Raw genomic sequence first — 20,980 nt, 5'->3', positions numbered from 1 at the left:
TTAGTTGTGTTTCTAATGTTTCCTTGTTTTTTCCAGCTGCTCTTGTTCGTGGAAACCGTGGAAACTGTGCGCGGTTCTCAGGTTCCCTTGACTGGCTGATTAGCAGGCTAGACCGCCTGGAGGCCTCCTCTGGTTGGTTGGAGTTGTCTTATTGTGAATTTGCAACGTTAAATAAATTCAAAATGTTGATATTTTTGAGTCGTTTTACATAAGTGATTATATAGTGAAATATTCCAAGTAAACACTGTCATCTGGTTGGAGTATTTCTGACATTAGCTATCACATCTTATCTCAGCTTAGCAAAATATAGAAATATAAACAGTAAATATGGTAATGAGCAATACTGCTATGTACAGGAGTCTTGGAGGTTCTGCAATGTGTCCTGGTCGAAAGTCCTGAAGCACTCAATGCCATCAAAGAAGGACACATTCATTCCATCATCTCTTTTCTAGACAAGCATGGACGCAACTACAAGGTAGCGTATGCAGGGGTTTTTTATATGCTTGAAGATAAAATTGTGAGAAGTAATGAGCATGCTTTATCAGTAATTGGAGCAAAATTACCAGTTATTGTCATGCTATTTCTGCTTGTATTGGATGAAATCCAGTAGCTCAACTAAATGTGGAGTTTAGTGAAAAACACACCATTATTTCTTACTTTACATCTCAAAATTTGCTTGCAATTTATCCATTTGCAACATGGTTTGAAAATGTACTGATGTAAGTGTTTCTCCGGTGCAAAAACATACAAACAGGCATTGCGGCTATAATAGCAGTTTTTCATCTGCTTCCTAATGCGGAATAATTTCCATGTGTTATTGAACTATTGCTGGCTGAAGTGCTGACAGGTTGTGTTGCAGGTGCTGGAGGTGCTGTGCTCTCTGTGTGTGTGCCATGGTGTGGCGGTGAGGTCCAATCAGAACCTCATCTGTGACAACCTGCTGCCAGACAGAGACTTGCTGCTCCAAACACGTCTGACTAATCAGGTCACCAGGTACAATTTACAATATTTTCTCTAAATAGGACTATTCTGTTTTGTCTCTGAGCCATTTGTTTTTGTTCCAATATGTCCCATCATTTTACAGTCACTGTTTTTTCTGAATTCCTTATTATTATTGTATTATTCCTTTTATTATTATTATTATTGTATTATTCCTTATTATGCTTAATTGTGCCATTCACTCCACACAAAAATCGGATATAGAAAAGATATCAAAATTAGATCTATGATTTGCTCTAACTCAAGAGTGCATGTAAAAGAAGTCTGTTGTGGAGAGTGCATCTTTCCATGTTCCATGTCCTTTCTTTTATTTAGCCTTGGAGAACCACTGCATTAGGGCTTTTCATTTTCCCTGTAGTTCTTCTCATTTGCTTGCTTGTGCATTTATTTAGCCGATTGCTCAACTGAAGAGATCTCTCTACCGTGGGCTTTGGTATCCTTTAATCACAGTTTCCCATCTGTAGTGATGTCCGCATTCCTTGATACAAGAAATACTTCAGATTTGGCCACAGTGTAGCTCTTACTTATCTCTACTGGATTGCGTTGAAGAAGTACTTCTCTCCTTCAGTCTTGTCTCTACATTTGCTGCTCCAATTCTTTCTGTCTGAATAGATCAGACCAAAAATGTCGCTGCACAGATGTCTTCATCTCAACCTCTTCCAGTGAGACTTTGGAAAAGTTGCCCGCTGCCTGAGATGGCATGGCTCAACAGAGTTCATCTTTGAACACTTTTTAGACAGTTTAATCATTTTATGTTCTTCTTCTGTCTTTAAATATTTTGGCTCACTCCGCCAGTCTGATTTTTGTAGTCAGTTTCCCTTTTTTCTTTGAGCTTGTTTTTCTTTCTTAACTTCACCTGCCCTTTTTTCCTCAGCAGCTGCTGCCTTTTATCACGCTTTTCTTTTTCAGCAGCCCATTTTGCTCCTCAGGCCTTTTACAGCTTATTTTGTTTCATATTCTTCCCACCTACTCTGTTCATTCCCCAGCTCTTTCTTCCTCCTAAAACCATTTTTCATTCCATCACTTTTACTAAGTGCTCCATTAGTGCATCTGCCTTCATTCTCATTTCTTTTATTTCATCAATTTTGTCTTTTCCATCTTCTCCTCCCTGCCCACCACATTTAGTCAATTCTTCCATATGCTTTTTTCCTATTCTTTTTTCTTCATCTATTATTCTTATTCACTTTAATTTCCAATCTCTTGTATCATCTTAACCAAGTCATACTTTTTTTACTGTTACCTTCTCCCATTTGCTTAGTTCCCTCCTTCTGTTGTCATGTCTTCCTGTCATTAGAGGTTTGTCAAGAGCAAAGTTGGTGTCATTATAAGAACTGGCATTTAATCTCCAGACTCTGCGCGCTTGGGGATTTTCTCATCCGTATACCCCTCCATCTTATTGTTTCTCATATTCTGCTTCCAAATTATTTCTGGCAATTTAGTTTCAATGTCGATATGTTGAGAACCTAAACACAAGCCTGTTCCTGTATTTGTTCATTCATTGATATATTTATGTGATGCAACAATGCAATGTGCTGCACCTTTGAGAGTTTTGCTCTGTGTGGGCTGCAGAGAGTACCAAATATCCTGCATAAGGGAAATGCAGCATGTGGTCTTACAGTATGTTAAAAATCAAACATCTACCGGAGACGGTCTTCTTATTAATTAGATTTTTAGCTCAATTATTTTTGGCCCATCAAAAAGTGTGTAGTTTAATTCACTCCAGTAATAAAAACCCCTCATCCTACCTTTCTAACTTAGCACCTGAATTTTTAACAGGTGGTGAGACATTTTCATACACTGCATTTAATTCTCCACTTTTCTCAGGATTTCCTGATCTCCTTAGTTGTTCTTTTTCCATTAAGAGGTCATAGTCATGTCGCTGTACAATTGTAACATTTCTTCAAATTCTTGAACGAAATGAATTTATTAAAAACTTTATTTTCTCTCTTTTTTGCCCTCTTGTTTGATGTTGGTACCTTCTGCACATTATTCCACCACAGCATGAGACCAAACATCTTCTTGGAAATGGGAGAAGACTCAGCCCAGCATCGGAGGTGGTACTATGAGGTAGTTGTGGATCATATCGAGTCCTTCCTCACATCTGAGCCCACACACCTGCGCATTGGTTGGGCTTGCACTGATGGCTACCAGCCCAAGCCCACAGGGGGTGAAGGCTGGGGGGGCAACGGGGTGGGAGACGACCTCTGCTCCTACGGCTTTGATGGGCTTCACCTCTGGTCAGGTGAGGATGAGATCAAACAAGAGATACAAGATTCAATGTACAGTAGAAGCACTACTGGGGAACTTGCTTACTGAAATATGCAAGTAAAAATGTGTAACCACATTTCCGTCTTGTTTGGTTTTGTCTCGGCGCACAACAGTGTGCAGTCAGTGTTTTAACTAATCCTTAGCCTTTAATTGTGATCCAGGAGTGCAAGATATCTATAAAAAGTGCAGATATAAACCAGCATAACTGTCAGGAAAACAATGTAAACATGTCTTCTAGGATAGAATGTAAGGTGTGATAACACGTCCACAGGAAAGATTTACAAGAAAAACCCAGCATAGTTTTGATTTGTATTCTGTAATCTTGAATTCTTTCACAAGGTCAGGTAAAGAAACTGCATAATAGAATTGCAGGCAAGATGGCAAAAATGGACAAGAGTATGTTTCTCCTCATATTCCTGGGTCCTGTTTGAGACAGTATCTAGAGATGCTATAAAAATGTAACAAATTGAAATAGAAAATTAATTTTAGGGAATTTCATTTAGATATGGGAGATTTACCATGTCTAATTAAAAAGAGCAACAAAAGAAATTCAGTCAAATAGATGCTTTTAATTTGCCTGTTTGGAAAACTTGAAATTTCAGCAGCTATTGAAATAACAGCAGAGACTGCCATTGTTCAGCAGCACTTAATGATCCAGAGAAAGCCAGTAAGATATTACTGCTTGTTCCTTTGAGACTGCATAGAGCGAGACGAGGAGAAGATAATAATAAATCATCAGCAGCAGCAGCAGTACTGATGCTTGCAGTGAGTGATGCAAACATATTTTTAACAAAAAATTCTTTTTACTACTTTGAGATCAATTCAGAAAGCAGGAAAACTTGAGAAAAAGGTTAATTCAGTTCATCGGGCTCATTGAATTTTTAGTCTTATCCAGTATGGGGTAAGAGTGAATTCAAAACAGTGTTTCCATTGTAGGAATTAACAATTGATCTGATTGGTCCTCTCATGTTATAGCCTACTGTAGATGACAGAATTAAATACAGTTACGATATCAACCATAGTGATACAGTGGGCCTGGAAGCATCTTCCAAAAATGTATGTCAGCATAATGTTAGCTTCAACCTTTACAGTATGTCACAGAAATGTGTCCATCTTATGAAAATAGTACAAAAACAAGCATTTTATTTTTATTTTAGTTGTTTCATTTAATAGAATATAGTAAATATTTTATTCTGCATTTAAAGGCTGTCTCATTTTGAGCTGTGGAGAAACAACAAACAAAAAAAAAATGGAATCTGAACATGGAGGACTTTAAAAGCTTTGTCTCCTTTCTGTCAGGCTGTGTGGGCCGCAGAGTGAGCTCTCCCTTCCCTCACCTTCTGAAAGATGGCGATGTGGTCAGCTGCTGTCTTGACCTCACTGCTTCTTGCATCTCCTTCCGGATCAACGGTCTTCCTGTGCAGGGCATGTTGGAGAACTTCAGTGATAATGGACTAGTTTATCCTGTGGTCAGCTTCTCTGCAGGCGTCAAGTCAGTGCAGATGTGTTTTGGTTCATTTTGATTTAACATGCTGTTTTCAATAATTCTTATACTTTGTTTTCAGTAAGCTGTCCCTTTTCTATAGTAAAGATTAATAATAAATGTTAGGGATGAGTCAAAAGTTTACTGCAACATTATTCTTATGTATTTTTGTCTCAGTTCATGCTTTTGTTCCTGTGAAAGCCTTAATACATACAATAAATATCCTCCTTGTCCTATTTCTGGAAATCAGGGTTCGTTTCCTCTTTGGTGGAAGGCATGGAAGCTTTCGTTTCTTGCCCCCACCCGGTTTTGCTTCATGCTCTGATGGTCTGCTCCCGAGAGTTAAGCTGAAGGTAGAGCCATGTCAGAAATACATCTTGGATTGTGCAGAAGGGAAACAAGAGCTCATTGGCCCCTTAGTACCTACTACTCCAGTGACCTTTACTCCCACACCAGTAGACATCAGCAAGGTAAAAATCAGCATAGCCAAAGGGGTTTATTCATAATTGCTACTTGTTTTATTACACACAAATGATTTGCAAATTTATTTTGCAGGTAGAGATTTTAGAGTTACAAAAAATATATTAATTGGATGTATGTATATTTTATTTACATCCAATTCCAAGTTGAGCCTTTTTGTTGAAATGCACCATATTGATGTAGTTTAGTTATTTTGACCATACTCATATTACCCTCATAGGTTGTACTGCCCCCACAACTTGAGGATATCCGAGAAAAAATGGCTGAGAACATCCATGAGCTATGGGCAATGGAAAAGATTGATCTTGGATGGACACATGGACCTGTAAGAAAAGAGAAACATCAATAATGTTTCAAATTTGATTACATTGCATAAGTGAAATTACAAATAATCGCTGTACCATCTTGTCACCTAGAGAGAAAATGGCACCATCCAAAGCTTGATTTGAAGCTTGTCTCAGTTTTACTCGCAGCTTAAAAACAATTAACTGTTGTCAAACAGGTGAGAGATGAACTTAAGAAGCATGATCCCTGTCTGGTGGAGTTCTCCAAGCTGTCAGAGCAGGAGAGGAACCAGAACCTTCAGATGGCTCAGGACACACTCAGGTGAGCTCCACTGTCTGCATCATACGATGGACAAAACTTTTTATCTGCTTGATTATTTTGATCAATTTATTGAACACGATGCACAGATGTATGTCAAGAGACCTTTAGCTATTGAAATTTTACACTTAAAACTAATAAGTGTGTTGTCTGGGCTTATTTTAATGATTAATGAATATGTGTTTTTCCACTGTAGGACTCTCCTTGCCCTCAGTTTCCAAATTGGTTTAACAGACGACCACGCTGAGGACAGAGTTAAATACATGAGACTATCCACCAAGTAAGTTCATGTTAAATATTATGTTTAACTGTACTTTTTCAATGACATTTCCAATATTGACACACTCTTGCATTTTTTTCAATTCCCTTTCTCAGGTACGAGCAGCCCAGTGGGTATAGACCTGCCCCAGTAGACCTGAGCAAGGTTTTTCTCAGCCAAGCCCATGAGGAAGTGGTTAACTTGCTGGCAGAGAATGATCATAATGTATGGGCCAGAGAACGCATCAAGCAGGGATGGACCTATGGAGTCCAACAGGTTTGTTTTCTGTGCAGCATTACTGCTTTTGCCAGACACTGCTGAGGAGGATTTGCATTTGAACATCTTGTATATGTTAATGTACCCCTACTAATAATTTTAAGAATAAAACATATGAAAAAGTATTCCCTGTAGATTGTCTCTCAGTCACAGCACAGAATTGCACATAGCAACAACATGCTGGGCAACACAAACAATGATTCTGTTCTGTGACAAATATAGCTTCTCATTTTTCCTCTTGGTGTCTGTATTTTTAGGATGTGAAATTGAAGCGGAGCCCGTACCTTGTTCCCTACAGCCTTCTTGATGAAAAGACTAGGAGAGTAGGCAGGGAGAGTGTCAGAGAGGCTGTCTGCACCCTGCTGGCCTACGGTTACAGCCTGGAGCCCCTCAACCAGGAACGGAGTATGTCTCGAATAATAAGCTTATCCATTATAGCTCAATTTACTTCATTTTTATTGTTGTTATTTATTTAATTAATTAAGATTAGCCTACTTTTAAACTTATTTTAACTTATTTGTACAGAATGTTTACAATACTACAAAATTTGTCACCTTTTTTGCAAAGCAAATCAAATGTTCTGTTCAATGGGACTGGAATGCAAATCAGTTATTATTTAAGCAGATAAACATATTTTTTCTGTTTCTTGTGTTAACAGCCACATTATCAAGCCCACGTCTCTTCTCTGCTGAGAAGGGCAGAGTGTTCAGACCAGATAAATCGTACGCTGTAACCCAAGGGAAGTGGTATTTTGAATTTGAAATAGTGACAGCGGGGAATATGAGAGTGGGCTGGGCCCGACCAAGCTGTACCCCAGATAAAGAGCTCGGCTCAGATGACCAGGCATATGTATTCGATGGATTTGAGGTGAGATGTTCAAATATGACCGTTCTTTACATTGCATTAATATAAAGCTGTTGTTAGAACAGCAGTAAGCCCAAATCACAGTTTGTTAAAGCCTCAATGTGGATTCTTTTTCTTTCTGTCACTATAGAACTAACAGTTCTTAGACATTTTGTTATCACATAATCTCATATGATCCTTTCAGTATTCATAATTACAATATGACTGGATCTCATAAAAAGGTCAAAACCAGTTTTCCAAACTGGAAAGTAATCTGTGATAATTATTGATGCCAAAGGATATCTCCATCAAATCTGTAAAATCAAAGAAATGAAAATCTAATTTCTTCACGTGCTGTGTTGGTTCTTTTACCTCTTATCCTGTTGCTATGTGAGGCTTTTACTCTTGTCTCGCCTTGGCTTCTTGTTGTTTTTAGGGTCAATGGTACCATCAGGGCGTTGAGCCCCTGGGACGTCCATGGCAGAGGGGTGATGTGGTGGGTTGCTTGCTGGACATGGCTGAACGCACCATGATGGTCATGCTCAATGGAGAGGTGCTGTTTAATGACAGAGGATCAGAGCTGGCTGCCCAGGACTTTGATGTCAGCGACGGTCTGGAAGAGTTTTTTGACTTTATGCAGTGTATTGCCCAGACTTGATACTGTCTATTAAACTAAAAAGATAATAGATCAAGACATTGTTTTTTAATCTGGCAGTGCACTCCCTTTCTTTCTCCAGCCTTTATCCAAGACTTAAATACATTTATCAGACTGACATTCTTTTGGTCTTGTTTCTCCCCATTTTTCCCAGGCCTGTTGCCTGTGGTCAGTGTTGGGGTGAACCAGGTGGGTAGGCTGAACCTGGGTCGGCAAGTGGGCTCCCTGCTGTACTTCACTGTGTGTGGCCAGCAGGAAGGCTATGAACCATTTGCTGTCAACATGGCCAGAGACCCAGCCCTGTGGATGAGTTGGAAACAGCCTCAGTTTACCTCCATAATGCCTAATGATCACAACTTACAGGTTAGTTTACCAGTGTTTTACCTAGCAGCTTGGTTAATGTCTTAAGGCATGTAATATGGGGCAGTATTTTGTGCAATATTTCGATACAGGCCTCTGTGGGACTCAGGACTGCATATAACACTGGTTAATTGACAACACTGATCCTGAAAATCTTGTTCAAATCTCATTCAAGGTCGCTAGAGTCAGTGGGTCAACAGATTCCTTATCCAGTCTGAGGGTCTCTCAGCGGTTGTTTGCACACCACGGTGGAGGCAGTGAGATGGGATTTTACAGGATCAGCATGTCCATCGAATGTGCTGCTGTTCTCACTAGCCCTACAGGGGGTGTCCTTCCAGTGGCCTCCAACTCTCTCTCTCCAGGTTCACATGATATTATATTACATAATATCATATATAGTATATTCTAGTTAGCCTTAGAGAACTTCATAAAGGAACACAGTAAAGACTATTATTGTTCTCCATGAGCTCAAACAGCACAGGCATAATAAGATTAGAATTTAGTGAAATAATTAATTTTTCTATCTGGATAGCTGCTCTTTGCAGTTATCCAGTATCCAGTTTACTGATATTCCACCATTATGACCTTGATGAGTTCTTCTGCTTAAGCTCCCCCAGGGCCCTGCTGTAATTAATTCCCGTTGTCCTTTTAGGAAGGAAAGAGCAAGAGGAGGTGGACTCTGACTTTGAAGTGCTAAGGAAGTCAGCCCACAGCTTTGCTGGCTCAAGAGATGAGCTCAACCATAAGGATCATAGTCAAGACAAAACATCAAGACTGAAACAACGGTAGGTTGTAGAGAAACTACAGTTGGGATAATATGTAATGAAATGCGTATAATTTGGAATATGAAAGAGTACACTTAAAAGCATGAACGTTATGGTCATCAGTCTTAAGTTAGGTTAATAATGTAACAGTTATTAAGAAATGTTATGTTTGTATTGTATGCTTCTCTGTCTGTCTGTCAGGTGATTAAAATGACAGAAGCACGGTTATGAATGAAGTTGAAATGAAAACAGAAGAAACAAAGATTGTCAAAAGATCAAACAGGCTCTCTGTCTCACAACAGTCACAATGAATCTGTTCAAAATTCACTGTGCAGTGTATGAATTCATGTGTGTTTTTGTTCTTAAAGGTTCCTGCTGAAGAAGACTAAACCAGGCCTGGTCAGCAGCAACTCATCTGCACGGCTTCTAGAAGACGTTGTAGTTGACAAAGATAACTATGATCAACTTATCCAGAGCTCCAGAGTAAGGACTTCACTTTCTCATCGCTAAAAATAAGAAAAACACATATTTTGTGCTGTTATTTCTACATTTCTTAATGATGCTCATTAAAAACCTAATAGAAAGGACAGAATGTATTTGGACATCCTTCTGCTGCAGAGTGCACTAAAATTAAACAAATTGCACTGCAGGGCTTATGCACAGGCATTGTGTTTCAGCTTTTTGCTGGTGGATGTAATTATCATCCACAATATAAAACGTAGAATGCTGAATGAAAATACAAAACACTGACACCAACTGACCTCTCTGTTTCAGTATTATTACTCAGTGAGAGTTCTTCCAGGCCAGGAGCCGTTCAATGTGTGGGTTGGCTGGGTGACCTCTGACTTTCATCAACATGACATGACTTTTAACACTGACGACATCCGTACTGTGACTGTCACGCTCGGAGACGAGAGTGGCAAAGTCCGGGAAAGGTTAGTGTACACCTAGACAATTATGTTGTTAGTATCAGTGAATTTATCAAGAACTTAAATACTAATTGCAATCAGAGGTGTTCTTGACTGTCATGATTATTCTTCTTATACCATAATCGTGGACCAGGTTTTTATTATGATTATTAGCAAACAGCCATTTAAACGTATTCCTATCCCTTTTTCACAGTGCGAAGCGGTGCAGCTGTTACATGGTGTGTGCTGGAGAGGCAACAGGCTTGTCTCAGAGTCGGAGAAGTGCAGGGTTGGAAATTGGCTGTTTAATTGACACGACCACTGGGCTCCTCACTTTTACTTCCAGTGGAGTGGAGATGGCCACCTTCTACCAAGTAGGTCACACATTATTTGATTTGCTCATACTTTTCAGTATTTTTCTTCTCTATTCAGTAGTTTTGTGAAATATAATTTGTATTAACCTAAATTTAATAAAAATTAGCTCTCATATTGAGTTTCGTATGTTATGCTTGGGAGAATAACCTATTAAAGTAATTATAATGAGTGTTTAATAGGGAGCATTGCAATATTTAACTGAGGTAATATTGTTTCCCCTAATCAGGTGGAAGCCAGTACAAAGCTGTTTCCTGCTGTTTTTGTCAAGCCCACTACCAGCAACATGTTTCAGTTTCAACTGGGGCGCATTAAGGTAGAGGAACTTTTAATTAGCTGTCCTATCAAAGAGAGATGAACATTGGGTTTGTTCACCCTTATCTGCTTGTCAGCATGATATAAAAAAAAATCAACATATTTAAAGCATTTGAACAAATTGTATTTGACAGATTTGATTATTAATTCATTAGGTAACCGCTTGACAAGTTAGTGAACACTTCAATGTTGGGAATTTTTCTGCTCTGAGTAATGCCCTTTTTAGTCTGATTTTCCAGTCAGTGTTTCAGCTTGTTTTATTCTTTATAAATATTTGGTGATTCCAAGTATTTGTTTTTCTTCTCGATCCAGAATGTGATGCCACTGTCAGCGGGTTTGCTTCGCAGCCAAAGAAAGAATGCCACTCCTCAGTGTCCTCCAAGGTTTCAGATCCAGTATCTCAGCTCGTCTTCATGGACCAGAATACCAGACTGTACATTAAAGGTGACGGTGGATCGGCCAGACGAATGCCAAGGCTGGAGAGTCCAATGCTCTGAGCCCCTGCAAGTCATGATTCTTCAGATGCCTGATGAAAACAGGTTAAAGAGCGGAAATAAATGTGTTTTTGGAATTGGGCATGAAGATTCCTAGTGCACTTCATGTGTCTTCCATCATGTCTCGTATTCCACTGTGATCTGCAGGCATTAGTCAGTACACATTGTGTAGTGTATGTCATCAGAAATGCACCGGACTGCAACTGTGCTTTAATTGGATGTTGAGCAAGCCAAACATTCTCTTTACTTTTTCATGACATGCGTCTAGGTGTGTTGACATTTTGGAGCTGTCGGAACTTGACGACCTCTTGACCTTCCACCACCACATGCTCCTCCTCTACTGCTCTTTATGCGCCCTTGGAAACACCAGAGTTTGCCATGCCCTCTGCAGTTATGTGGACCAATCCCAGGTCCTTCATGGCATCATGAATCCCCACCTTCCTGGCCCCCTTCGCTCTGCATTTTACCAGCTGCTTATTCAGGTGATTGCTTGTTCAATGCGAGTCAATGCAAACTTCAGTATGTAGTGAGTAAATAAATGAGTATTCTTGTCTTTTTAGGTTCACCTCAGCAGCCACACCACAGCATGTGTCATGATGAACCACGAATACATTGTGCCTATGACTGACCAAACTAGGGAAGTCACCCTTTATCCCAGCCCTGTTAATGGCGTTAATGAGGGGAATGGTCAACCTCCAGAGGGTGTTCCCAGCGCTGGACTTAGCACTTCTCTTAAACCACGGATGCATTTCTCATCTCCTTGTTTTGTCAGGAGTGATGGGATGAAAGGAGATTGTGCAGCTGGAATAACTAACACAGACAGCCCAGAAATCCCTCTGGACATATTGAAGAACCTGACTGTGGAGATGCTTGCTGCTGGAGTAAGGGCTGTGGGTCAGGGTGTGAGGGATCCTGTGGGAGGCAGCATTGAGCTTCTGCTGGTTCCTCTAATTAAACTCTTCTATACCTTGCTGGTTATGGGGGTATTTGAGGATGAGGATCTAGGAAAAGTTCTAACACTGATAGAGCCCAGAGTCTTCCTCGTAGATATTGAAACCCCCGAGACGGAAGAGGAAGAAGAACCAAGTGATGATGAAAAAGAATGCAGAGGGTGCAACAAAAAAGACTATGCCACTCCTAAACAAGGACTTCTTCAAATGAAGCTTCCAGAAGCTGTCAAACTAGAGGTGAACAAACAGATTTCCATGACGTCTGTTTTTCTTCTCTATTTATTGGATGTAACTTTGAACTAGTGTCAGAAGCTGTGTTGGTATATTCCTACAAGTGATTTAAAATAACTCATAAAAGAATTTCTGTCTCCAGCTCTGCAATCTGCTGTCCTACCTGTGTGACTGCGAGGTGCGCCACAGGGTAGAAGCCGTGGTTGCCTTCTCTGACAGCTTTGTGGGTCAGCTACAGGACAACCAACGCTTTCGCTACAACCAAGTCATGCAAGCGCTAAACATGTCAGCTGCTCTCACTGCCCGCAAAACCAAGGAGTTCCGCTCACCTCCGCAGGAGCAGGTGAAAAGGGCTCATTAGAAATTATTAATGCTAGCTAAGAAGATAAGGGTATAAATTACTGAGTTGTGGTTTCAGCTATGTATCGACTATACTGTTTCTGTATGTATGACCTGTCTTTAGATCAACATGCTGCTAAGCTTCAGAGAAGATGAGCAGCAGGAGAACTGTCCATGTCCAGTGCAAATTCAACAGCTCCTTCACGATTTCCATCACCTCCTCAACACACACTGTGGTCAGAACACTTTATCTTTATCTTTGACTGATTTATTGTTAATCTTCATTGAAACGGGGAACTATGAAAGAGCTCTGGGAAAGCACTTACCAAGATTGCCACTGAGAAAAACTCCTCTTACTGCTTTTTATTATGCAGGCATTGAAATGATCAGTGACACAGAGGATGAAGTGGATGCTGAGATATCTGTAAAAGATCGACTTCTCAGTCTAGTGGCGAGAGTCCTTGGATTAAAGAGGACACACGAGGAAGTGGAGGAGAGTAAATCGCAGAGTGCAAGTAAGTGCATCTATTTTGTCAAAGCCCTTTCGTTGTCCCATTTTTGATTCTGTGTTCTTCAGAATTATTGCAGTTTATTACTTTTCTATGTCCTATATATTTAGCATTTAGCCCAGCACCATTTTTTGTTTCAGTATCGTATAGAAACATAACTAGATAACTAGATCACAGTAATTGTTGAGTTTGAGTTTGGTGAATGAGAATATCAAGTGTTAAACCCAGAGATGATGTTGAATTTGGCCAGCAACATATCTACTGCAGCAGGTTCATCAAAATCTTTATGTACATACAGCTTACCTAAAAAAATAAATCCAAAATGTATTAACACGACACATACAGCCTCTGGCTAAAAATAAGGTTAGTAGGATTCCACTCTTCTACTTTCATCACTACCTTTCACTTGCTTACACTTCTTCAGAGTCCCTCAAAAAGCTGATCTCTGAGACAATGGTACATTGGGCTCAAGAGACTGAGATAGAGGACCCTGAACTGGTCAGGGCTATCTTCACATTGCTACACAGCCAGTACCAGGGCCTTGGGGGCCAAATGGCAGGACCCCTCTGCAGAACCTATACTATCAGCCAGGCTTCAATAGAAGATACCATGGCTCTCCTGTCTTCCCTGAGCCAAATCCGCTCCCTCCTCAGTGTCTGCATGGGGAAAGAAGAGGAGATACTGATGATCAAAAAACTTGGGTAGAGTTTTCTCCTTTTGACAGCTCTTGGTTACTCTGGTATTGTGTAATTATTCTCATTGATTTAATTTCATGCATCATAATATCTTCTGGTGTGCAAAGTATTCTTACAGTAATTTGTCGTTGATTGTATGTGCTGTTTTACAGAGAAATCATGAATAATAAAGTTTTCTACCAGCACCCCAACCTAATGAGAGCATTGGGAATGCATGAGACTGTGATGGAGGTGATGGTCAATGTTCTAGGAGAAGGGGAGTCAAAGGTGAGACATAATATAAAACTTATGGAAGGAAATGTGTGCAACCAAAGATGTAGAAGTCTGTCCATTAGTCTGTTACTTGAACACTGGCCACATTCTAAGCATAAAGGTTAAAAAAGCCCAAGGTAAGATAATGTGTTCTTATAGGGTACCATCTACCACCACACGTTTCGTTTTTTTTTTTTACACTTGTGCATTGATTTTCTTTTTTTAGGAGATTGCCTTTCCCAAGATGGTGGCCAGCTGCTGTCGATTCCTGTGTTATTTTTGCCGCATCAGCTGTCACAATCAGGGAGCCCTGTTTGACCATCTGAGCTATCTACTGGAAAACAGTAGTGTTGGATTAGGTAAATCTTAGTCTCTCATTTCTCTCTGTATATGTAAACGTGGTGCCCAAAGGAACAGACTCCCATCTACAGAATTCAATTTTACAAGCCTTTAACTCAAACATGGCCTCAAACATTGCCAGAGTTGAATCAAGTTGTCAAAAAACAATGTTGCATTTAAAAATGTAATGCCATCCTTGCAACAGCCCAACAAACAAAGGTAGTTTATGAAGTAGAAATGCATTGCAGGACTGTTGTATTGAATAGAGAAAAAAGTTCTCCATTCAGTTAGTCTGACTTAACTCTTGATATGTAGAATTCAATATTAGGTCTGTAATAACAGAAGCCACTATAGCCTGACACTATTTATAGTTTATGAGTTGGTGTCCCACTTGTTTCATGCCTTCATCCTGTAGCTTCACCATCTATGCGTGGGGCCACTCCTCTGGATGTGGCAGCAGCCTCTGTTATGGATAATAACGAACTGGCCTTAGCGCTGAGGGAACCGGACCTACAGAAGGTGGGTTCATACTCTGTGCTTCTCTACAATACTGCCGCCACCATTATTCCATAGATTAGTGCTGTGCTCGGTAATGAATATGCTCAGCCATTTCATATTATTTTGCAGTGTCACTGTCGTTCCCCTCGTCTCTGTTATTAATGTTCAGGTGTTTAGGTGTCATTGTTTGTAAATCCTCAGTTTTACTCCCCCCCCCCCCACCTCTTCTGTGCTGCCTGTAAATGGACATTGGCTATACATTTACGTAAATGACCAGTGATCAGTCAGGGCATAGGTGACATACAGCAGTAGGTAGGTGTAGTGTCTGATGATGCCAACTGTATATACAACACACTGCATAATAAACATCATCAGTTTCATGACAACACCTAGTTACCTGAAATCAAATTAAGGAAACACCAAAATTATATTTTAGTCAAGTTTCTAAGAATGCCATAATGTTGTGACAACAGAAATTCAAAATGAAAAAAATGCTTTCTCTTTGCTGTACCTAATTATTTACACAGTAGCTGCAATAACCCAGTATCTGTAAAACTAATCTGTTATCCAGGTGGTTCAGTACCTCGCTGGCTGTGGTCTCCAGAGCTGCCCGATGCTAGTGGCTAAAGGCTATCCTGATATTGGATGGAACCCTGTGGAGGGCGAGCGTTACCTGGATTTTCTACGCTTTGCTGTCTTCTGCAACGGTAGTCTATTAGTTTGACTCATGAAAGGCAAAATATGAAAACACAGGTGTTGAAATGCCAGGTTTTTGCAAAACCGATACTGACTGATTACAAATACAGTGATTTGCTTGATATTTTTATTTGATCATTTGCCTTTTAAGTGAGTCTTTTTTGGCTGCCTTTAATTTATAACTTTCTATTTAAATTATGTGACTATCATTGATTCTGTATATTTTTTTTACTTTTGGCTTTTAACCTATTCAGGGCATTTATTACGTCTTGGATATTTGCTGCCATGCTAAAATAATAAGAGCAAAATACAAAGTTAAAGAAGGCGGCGTCATTTCATGCTCCAAATTAAGTAAGCTATTTGTAACAGAGGTAATTAACTCTCTGGTTCTTGTACTATTGATTTTTCTTGCTGTGAAGCAGTGCCCAGAAGGCAACACTTCAAATTGTCCTTGAGGGTGTTAACAGTTCAGCCAGGCGGCATTTGCTTTCAATACCACGTACCTCTGTGATTTCAGGTGTAACTCTTGTCTAAACAATCTATGAGCTGTGCATATACTCATTTGCAAGTTTATAAGGTACATCTATCTAAAACAAATGCAGACTAAAGCTCCAGCACTGCGGTAAATCCCACCCTCATGGAGGTTTTAACATTAAGTTTTGTTTTGAGATTGTTTTAGAGACGTGTAGATTCAACTGTATAGTTTTATGTGTTCCTTGACTGCAGGTGAGAGTGTAGAGGAGAATGCTTATGTGGTGCTGAGGTTGCTGATTCGTCAGCCTGAGTGTTTTGGCCCTGCCTTGCGAGGTGATGGGGGAAATGGTCTCCTAGCAGCCATGGAGGAAGCCATCAGGATCTCAGAGGACCCTTCTTTGGACGGACCTTGCACCACGTTCCAGTCCGAAAGAACACTGTCAGTATTATTGTTTAGTTCTGCAAAGTTTTTGCTCTATGTGCATCATAGGAACTTAATCAGGTATTACTACTTTGATAATGCTTCATGCAAAGTTACTTTGCTTCTGTAGTTTTAAAACTGGTTTAATATTTACACACACACACACACACACACACACACAAAGGCCATGCATGAAAAGCTTTCTAATGGATACCGTACTGCTTTGAACTTTAATACAATAGTTAAGACCACAGATTTTAAGATTAGAAATAATTTAGTAGTTTTCGTGCATCAAGAAAAACTCATTAAATAAGTTTTTATGATTTTCTATTTCTCTTCCATTTCTGCTGCATTGCTTTTTCACACCCATTTTTAAGCTCATTGGTTTTACATTAAGAGCTCACTGGCAAATGGAATCAAAGTTCAAAATGATTAAACTTAACTGGCATCAAGAGATTCTGTAGGTGGAGAAAGATTTTATATAAATAATTTCTGTAAACAGCATTGCCAAAGATTTGACAAAAGATTTACTGATTGACAAAAGTGTTATAGTCATTTTAATTTCTTTATTAACTTGTTCTCCAAATGTTTATTGCAACTACTGACCATGGAAAATCACCTAAATGTGGCAAAACATTATATTGGGTGCTGGCCCGTTCAGCACCGTTTATTTATGACTCATCAAAATAAGACTTTTCTCTCAGGCTTTTTGGAGCATTTCTTGGCTGAACACTGATGCTGTGTTGGAAATAGAGGTTAAATAACCTAAATACATATTTGTTTAATGCCACTGGTTATATTCAAAATGTGTTATTTAGGGTTTTTGTGGAGTGTTGCTCTGTCTGCATTTCTTCGATTGTAGCTGTCAGAATTTAAAATACATTTTAAGAAAATTAGAAATTATGAGGAAAGATCCCACCACACAAATGTGCTTCTTTTTTAAGGATAATCAATAATTTGATTCTGTTTAAAAGCCTCAATGATTATTTTGATTCATGACCAGCTTATGATTGTTTCCTGTAACAGAGATGTCGTCCAAGACAATGATGATGACCTCATTCACATGGGGCACGCCATCATGACCTTCTACTCAGCCCTTATCGACCTGCTGGGGCGCTGTGCTCCAGAGATGCATGTGAGTGTTTTCCCAGCCTTCTGCATCAATATCCACTGATGCCTCAAATAATGAACCCTAATGGAGAAAGCCTGCAGATTGCGTTTTAAACAATGAGAGCTTTTTGTACAATGAAAAACAAAATAGGAAAGAAGAAGTCCGTTTATTGCTTTTACCTTTCCATAAAATATCCTGCTCCACATATCGTATGTTTAGACATAAAACTGAAACATTTAACTGTGGCTATTTTTAAACCAACAGATGCTTCAGCAATTATGATAACAGCATTCATCTGATTAAACTTTACACTTGAACACTGACACATCTCCAGTTATACCATACTGTAATAATATGCAGTGAAAGTGTATGATATTGGAAACACTATGTTTATTGAGTATACATTTGTCACATATATGTTGTTTTCTTACTGATGGTCTGTGATATTCATCAAAAATCAAACACCCTCTGTGCTATTTTCGGGATACTGACAGAGTAATTGTGGCTTAATTGGCTGTCAGAATTTGTGTGAAATTCTCAGCAGCAAAGCTCAGACTAGGACAGCCGCCAGGCTTTGAGAATAAGCATTTGTACCTGACTGTCAGCATGAGCACCTGATGATAAAAATTTTGTTTTGATACATCTGTTTTTTTGTTGGCATTGCAAATTGGCATTGATGTGCACAGGCAAAACAAGACAGGGACATTTTCTTGTGTGGCTTCTTTCAAAAAGCACGACAGATAACAAAGGCAGTTCAAAATGCTTTACAGAAGTCATAAAAATATATTCAAACTTTAAAAAGGTAATGACGAAGCAAATAAAATTGTAAATAGTAAAAGAAGATTGTCAAAACACAAATTAGCAGAATTACAACAGTTGCAGGAAACAAATCGACAAATCAGTCTCTACTCAGTTTCTCAACTTTGATAAATGGGCTGTCTGATATTTTACAGAATCACTGCACATCCTTACAGTACAGATACAATATATGTGCACACTATATGTCTTTGCCAATTGATTCATTACTATATCATTGTGTATTATGTCCATCAGGAATCCCATATAAGCTGTAAATAACTGACCAATTGCAATGTTTTGTTGTGAATTGTTGTCTAGTTGATTGAAGGAGGCAAAGGAGAAGCTATCCGCGTCAGAGCCATTCTGAGGTCACTCATCCCCATTCAGGATCTTGAGGGAGTCATCAGCATCTCCTTTCAAATCCCTTCAGTCTCTAAAGGTCAAATGGGCTTAATCAGCCCGTCTTACATCACTACAGTAAAGTAGTGGATTGGCACAAATGTCTTAGATAAGTGTACAATACAGATTATATCAATATGGCCTTTTGTTATAACATCTAATCTTTATCTTTATCTTTGGGACAAGGTGTTGATATGAACATATATTTTCATGCTGTTTATAAATCTTTGCATTAACAATATGAATAGCGCAATAATGATTTAAAGCTGTATCCAAATCTGTAACAGTGCAATAGAGCTTAATGATGTATTTTTTCTTTCCCCGCATAAGTGTATCATTGCCAGAGATATAATAAATATGGCCTTTTGTTATAACATCTAATCTTTACTTTCCATATTTTTGTACAGATGGTCTGGTGGTGGAGCCTGATTTATCTACAGCATTCTGCCCGGACCACAAAGCAGCTATGGTTCTGTTCCTGGACAGAGTTTATGGCATTGAGAACCAGAGTTTTCTTCTCCATCTACTAGAAGTTGGCTTTCTGCCTGACCTTCAGGCAGCCGTCTCTCTTGACACTGTGAGCAGATAAAATGTATTTTGTTGCCCTGTTCACGTGCTTGAGAGACCCGCTGTTACATTGTTGAAGTGACCTGTGACTTTGTGTAAATCACTGTCACCAAAGTACATTATCAACTCTCCCAGCTCCCCTTTCTCAGCCTGTAGCCTTGACTGTACCGTATGATAACACAATTTCCTTAAAAATAGTGTTTTGTTTTCCATTAAACTTAATGATATGCATTGCTCCTAATGAAACAAATGTTTCAGTTTTAATATGTGCTTGTTACAGAACTGTAATCTGTATATATGTGTGTGTGTGTGTGTGTGTGTTTGTGTGTGTGTAATTGTATACCTCTATTCCTGATCACAGTCCCTATTCCTGATTACAGTCCCTATTCCTTCTTGCCACCTCCACACATCTTGTCTTAAGAGTTCCACTTGGTTAATTGGACCACGTGTGAATGTAATCTCCTGTTTTCAATTGCAGGCTGACTTAGGATCCACTGATATGGCCCTGGCCCTCAACAGATACTTGTGTGCAGCTGTGCTTCCACTGCTCACCAAACATTCAGCTCTCTTCAGTGCTTTAGAGGACCATGCCTTGCTGGTGGATTCTCTCATCCAAGCAGTATACCACCTATCCAGGGCTCATAGCTTGACCAAGGCTCAGAGAGACACCATTGAAGAGTGTTTGTTGACCATGTGCAGGTAGTGCTTTTAGTTGAAATGATAAAGCAACCTACCGAGTTAGGGTTCTGTTTCCACTGGGTCATTATTCAAAGAGTTGTGGCTGTGTGCAGATAGGATATTGATTTTTCAGCAGGCTGCTGATAGATATATGTTTTGGTACCATGCTATTCTTGGTAGCAGCATCATATGCTCTTTTTAATTAATCAATTATTGCACCATTAGCTTTCTGTATCCATTGACCTCACTGTCTTTTTGTTGTTTCACCAAATCATATGTTTAGAGGAGAAATGAGAAATGACAACAAATCATTGTTAACTAACACAGACACATCAGTGCAATCTTATTCTCATTATATTTAATGAATCACCATAAAGTCTGTTTTTGCACAGTTCAGATATAATTCACCAAATTTAATCAAAATGTTAAATTAATTAACATCTTGCCCATGGCATCTTCTTAATTATATGAGTCATTCTTCTGAGACATGATAATCAGTCAAAACATCATTCATCGTGTGTATATGTGTGTGTTGGTGGATGTAATGTGTATCTGCACATGTGACTAAATCTGCACTCACTGATGTCCTCAGTAAACTCCAACCACTTACGATGCAACCTCTTCTCCGACGTCTTGTCTTCGATGTTCCCCATCTCACCGACTACAGCAAGATGCCCCTGAAGGTGGATACACAAATTGCAGTTTATTACTGTGTGCATATATATAGAAAAATATAAAAAGTATTTCTACCCCATGTTAAAATGATGTATTTCTTTACTTTGGCCAATACTTTCTTCTACCAGCTCTTGACTAGCCACTACGAGCAGAGGTGGAAGTACTACTCTCTAACTGGAGGGCAGAGTGACCAAGGTTTAGCCTCTGAAGAGGAGCTCCACCTATCTAGAAAGTTGTTCTGGGGCGTATTTAAGGCCTTGGCAAAGAAG

The 20,980-nt window shown here is 39.4% G+C and overlaps 1 protein-coding gene across 1 annotated transcript in view; it reads left to right on the top strand.

Moving 5' to 3' along the window:
* Positions 1–20,980, top strand: part of ryr2b (ryanodine receptor 2b (cardiac)) — a 61,951-nt gene that overhangs the window by 8,526 nt on the left and 32,445 nt on the right. Inside the window, exons 15-52 of the mRNA XM_070840611.1 lie at positions 37–132; positions 357–475; positions 860–993; positions 3,000–3,241; positions 4,567–4,759; positions 5,001–5,220; positions 5,451–5,555; positions 5,733–5,836; positions 6,030–6,113; positions 6,209–6,368; positions 6,626–6,773; positions 7,027–7,235; positions 7,648–7,822; positions 8,021–8,229; positions 8,402–8,588; positions 8,879–9,011; positions 9,359–9,473; positions 9,765–9,925; positions 10,113–10,272; positions 10,500–10,586; positions 10,898–11,124; positions 11,348–11,561; positions 11,640–12,266; positions 12,403–12,603; positions 12,724–12,835; positions 12,974–13,114; positions 13,533–13,809; positions 13,956–14,070; positions 14,282–14,414; positions 14,810–14,913; positions 15,464–15,599; positions 16,315–16,486; positions 17,510–17,618; positions 18,711–18,831; positions 19,199–19,368; positions 19,837–20,057; positions 20,629–20,719; positions 20,840–20,980. Coding sequence (XP_070696712.1) covers positions 37–132; positions 357–475; positions 860–993; positions 3,000–3,241; positions 4,567–4,759; positions 5,001–5,220; positions 5,451–5,555; positions 5,733–5,836; positions 6,030–6,113; positions 6,209–6,368; positions 6,626–6,773; positions 7,027–7,235; positions 7,648–7,822; positions 8,021–8,229; positions 8,402–8,588; positions 8,879–9,011; positions 9,359–9,473; positions 9,765–9,925; positions 10,113–10,272; positions 10,500–10,586; positions 10,898–11,124; positions 11,348–11,561; positions 11,640–12,266; positions 12,403–12,603; positions 12,724–12,835; positions 12,974–13,114; positions 13,533–13,809; positions 13,956–14,070; positions 14,282–14,414; positions 14,810–14,913; positions 15,464–15,599; positions 16,315–16,486; positions 17,510–17,618; positions 18,711–18,831; positions 19,199–19,368; positions 19,837–20,057; positions 20,629–20,719; positions 20,840–20,980 — 6,353 coding nt within the window. The remainder of the gene's footprint in view (positions 1–36; positions 133–356; positions 476–859; positions 994–2,999; positions 3,242–4,566; positions 4,760–5,000; positions 5,221–5,450; positions 5,556–5,732; positions 5,837–6,029; positions 6,114–6,208; positions 6,369–6,625; positions 6,774–7,026; positions 7,236–7,647; positions 7,823–8,020; positions 8,230–8,401; positions 8,589–8,878; positions 9,012–9,358; positions 9,474–9,764; positions 9,926–10,112; positions 10,273–10,499; positions 10,587–10,897; positions 11,125–11,347; positions 11,562–11,639; positions 12,267–12,402; positions 12,604–12,723; positions 12,836–12,973; positions 13,115–13,532; positions 13,810–13,955; positions 14,071–14,281; positions 14,415–14,809; positions 14,914–15,463; positions 15,600–16,314; positions 16,487–17,509; positions 17,619–18,710; positions 18,832–19,198; positions 19,369–19,836; positions 20,058–20,628; positions 20,720–20,839) is intronic.

The sequence above is a fragment of the Pempheris klunzingeri genome, chromosome 12 (genome assembly GCF_042242105.1).
Source record: "Pempheris klunzingeri isolate RE-2024b chromosome 12, fPemKlu1.hap1, whole genome shotgun sequence".
Classification (NCBI taxonomy): Eukaryota; Metazoa; Chordata; class Actinopteri; order Acropomatiformes; family Pempheridae; genus Pempheris; species Pempheris klunzingeri.
The sequence above is the reverse complement of the archived record's forward strand: the minus strand, read 5'-3'. Positions and strand labels throughout refer to the sequence as shown.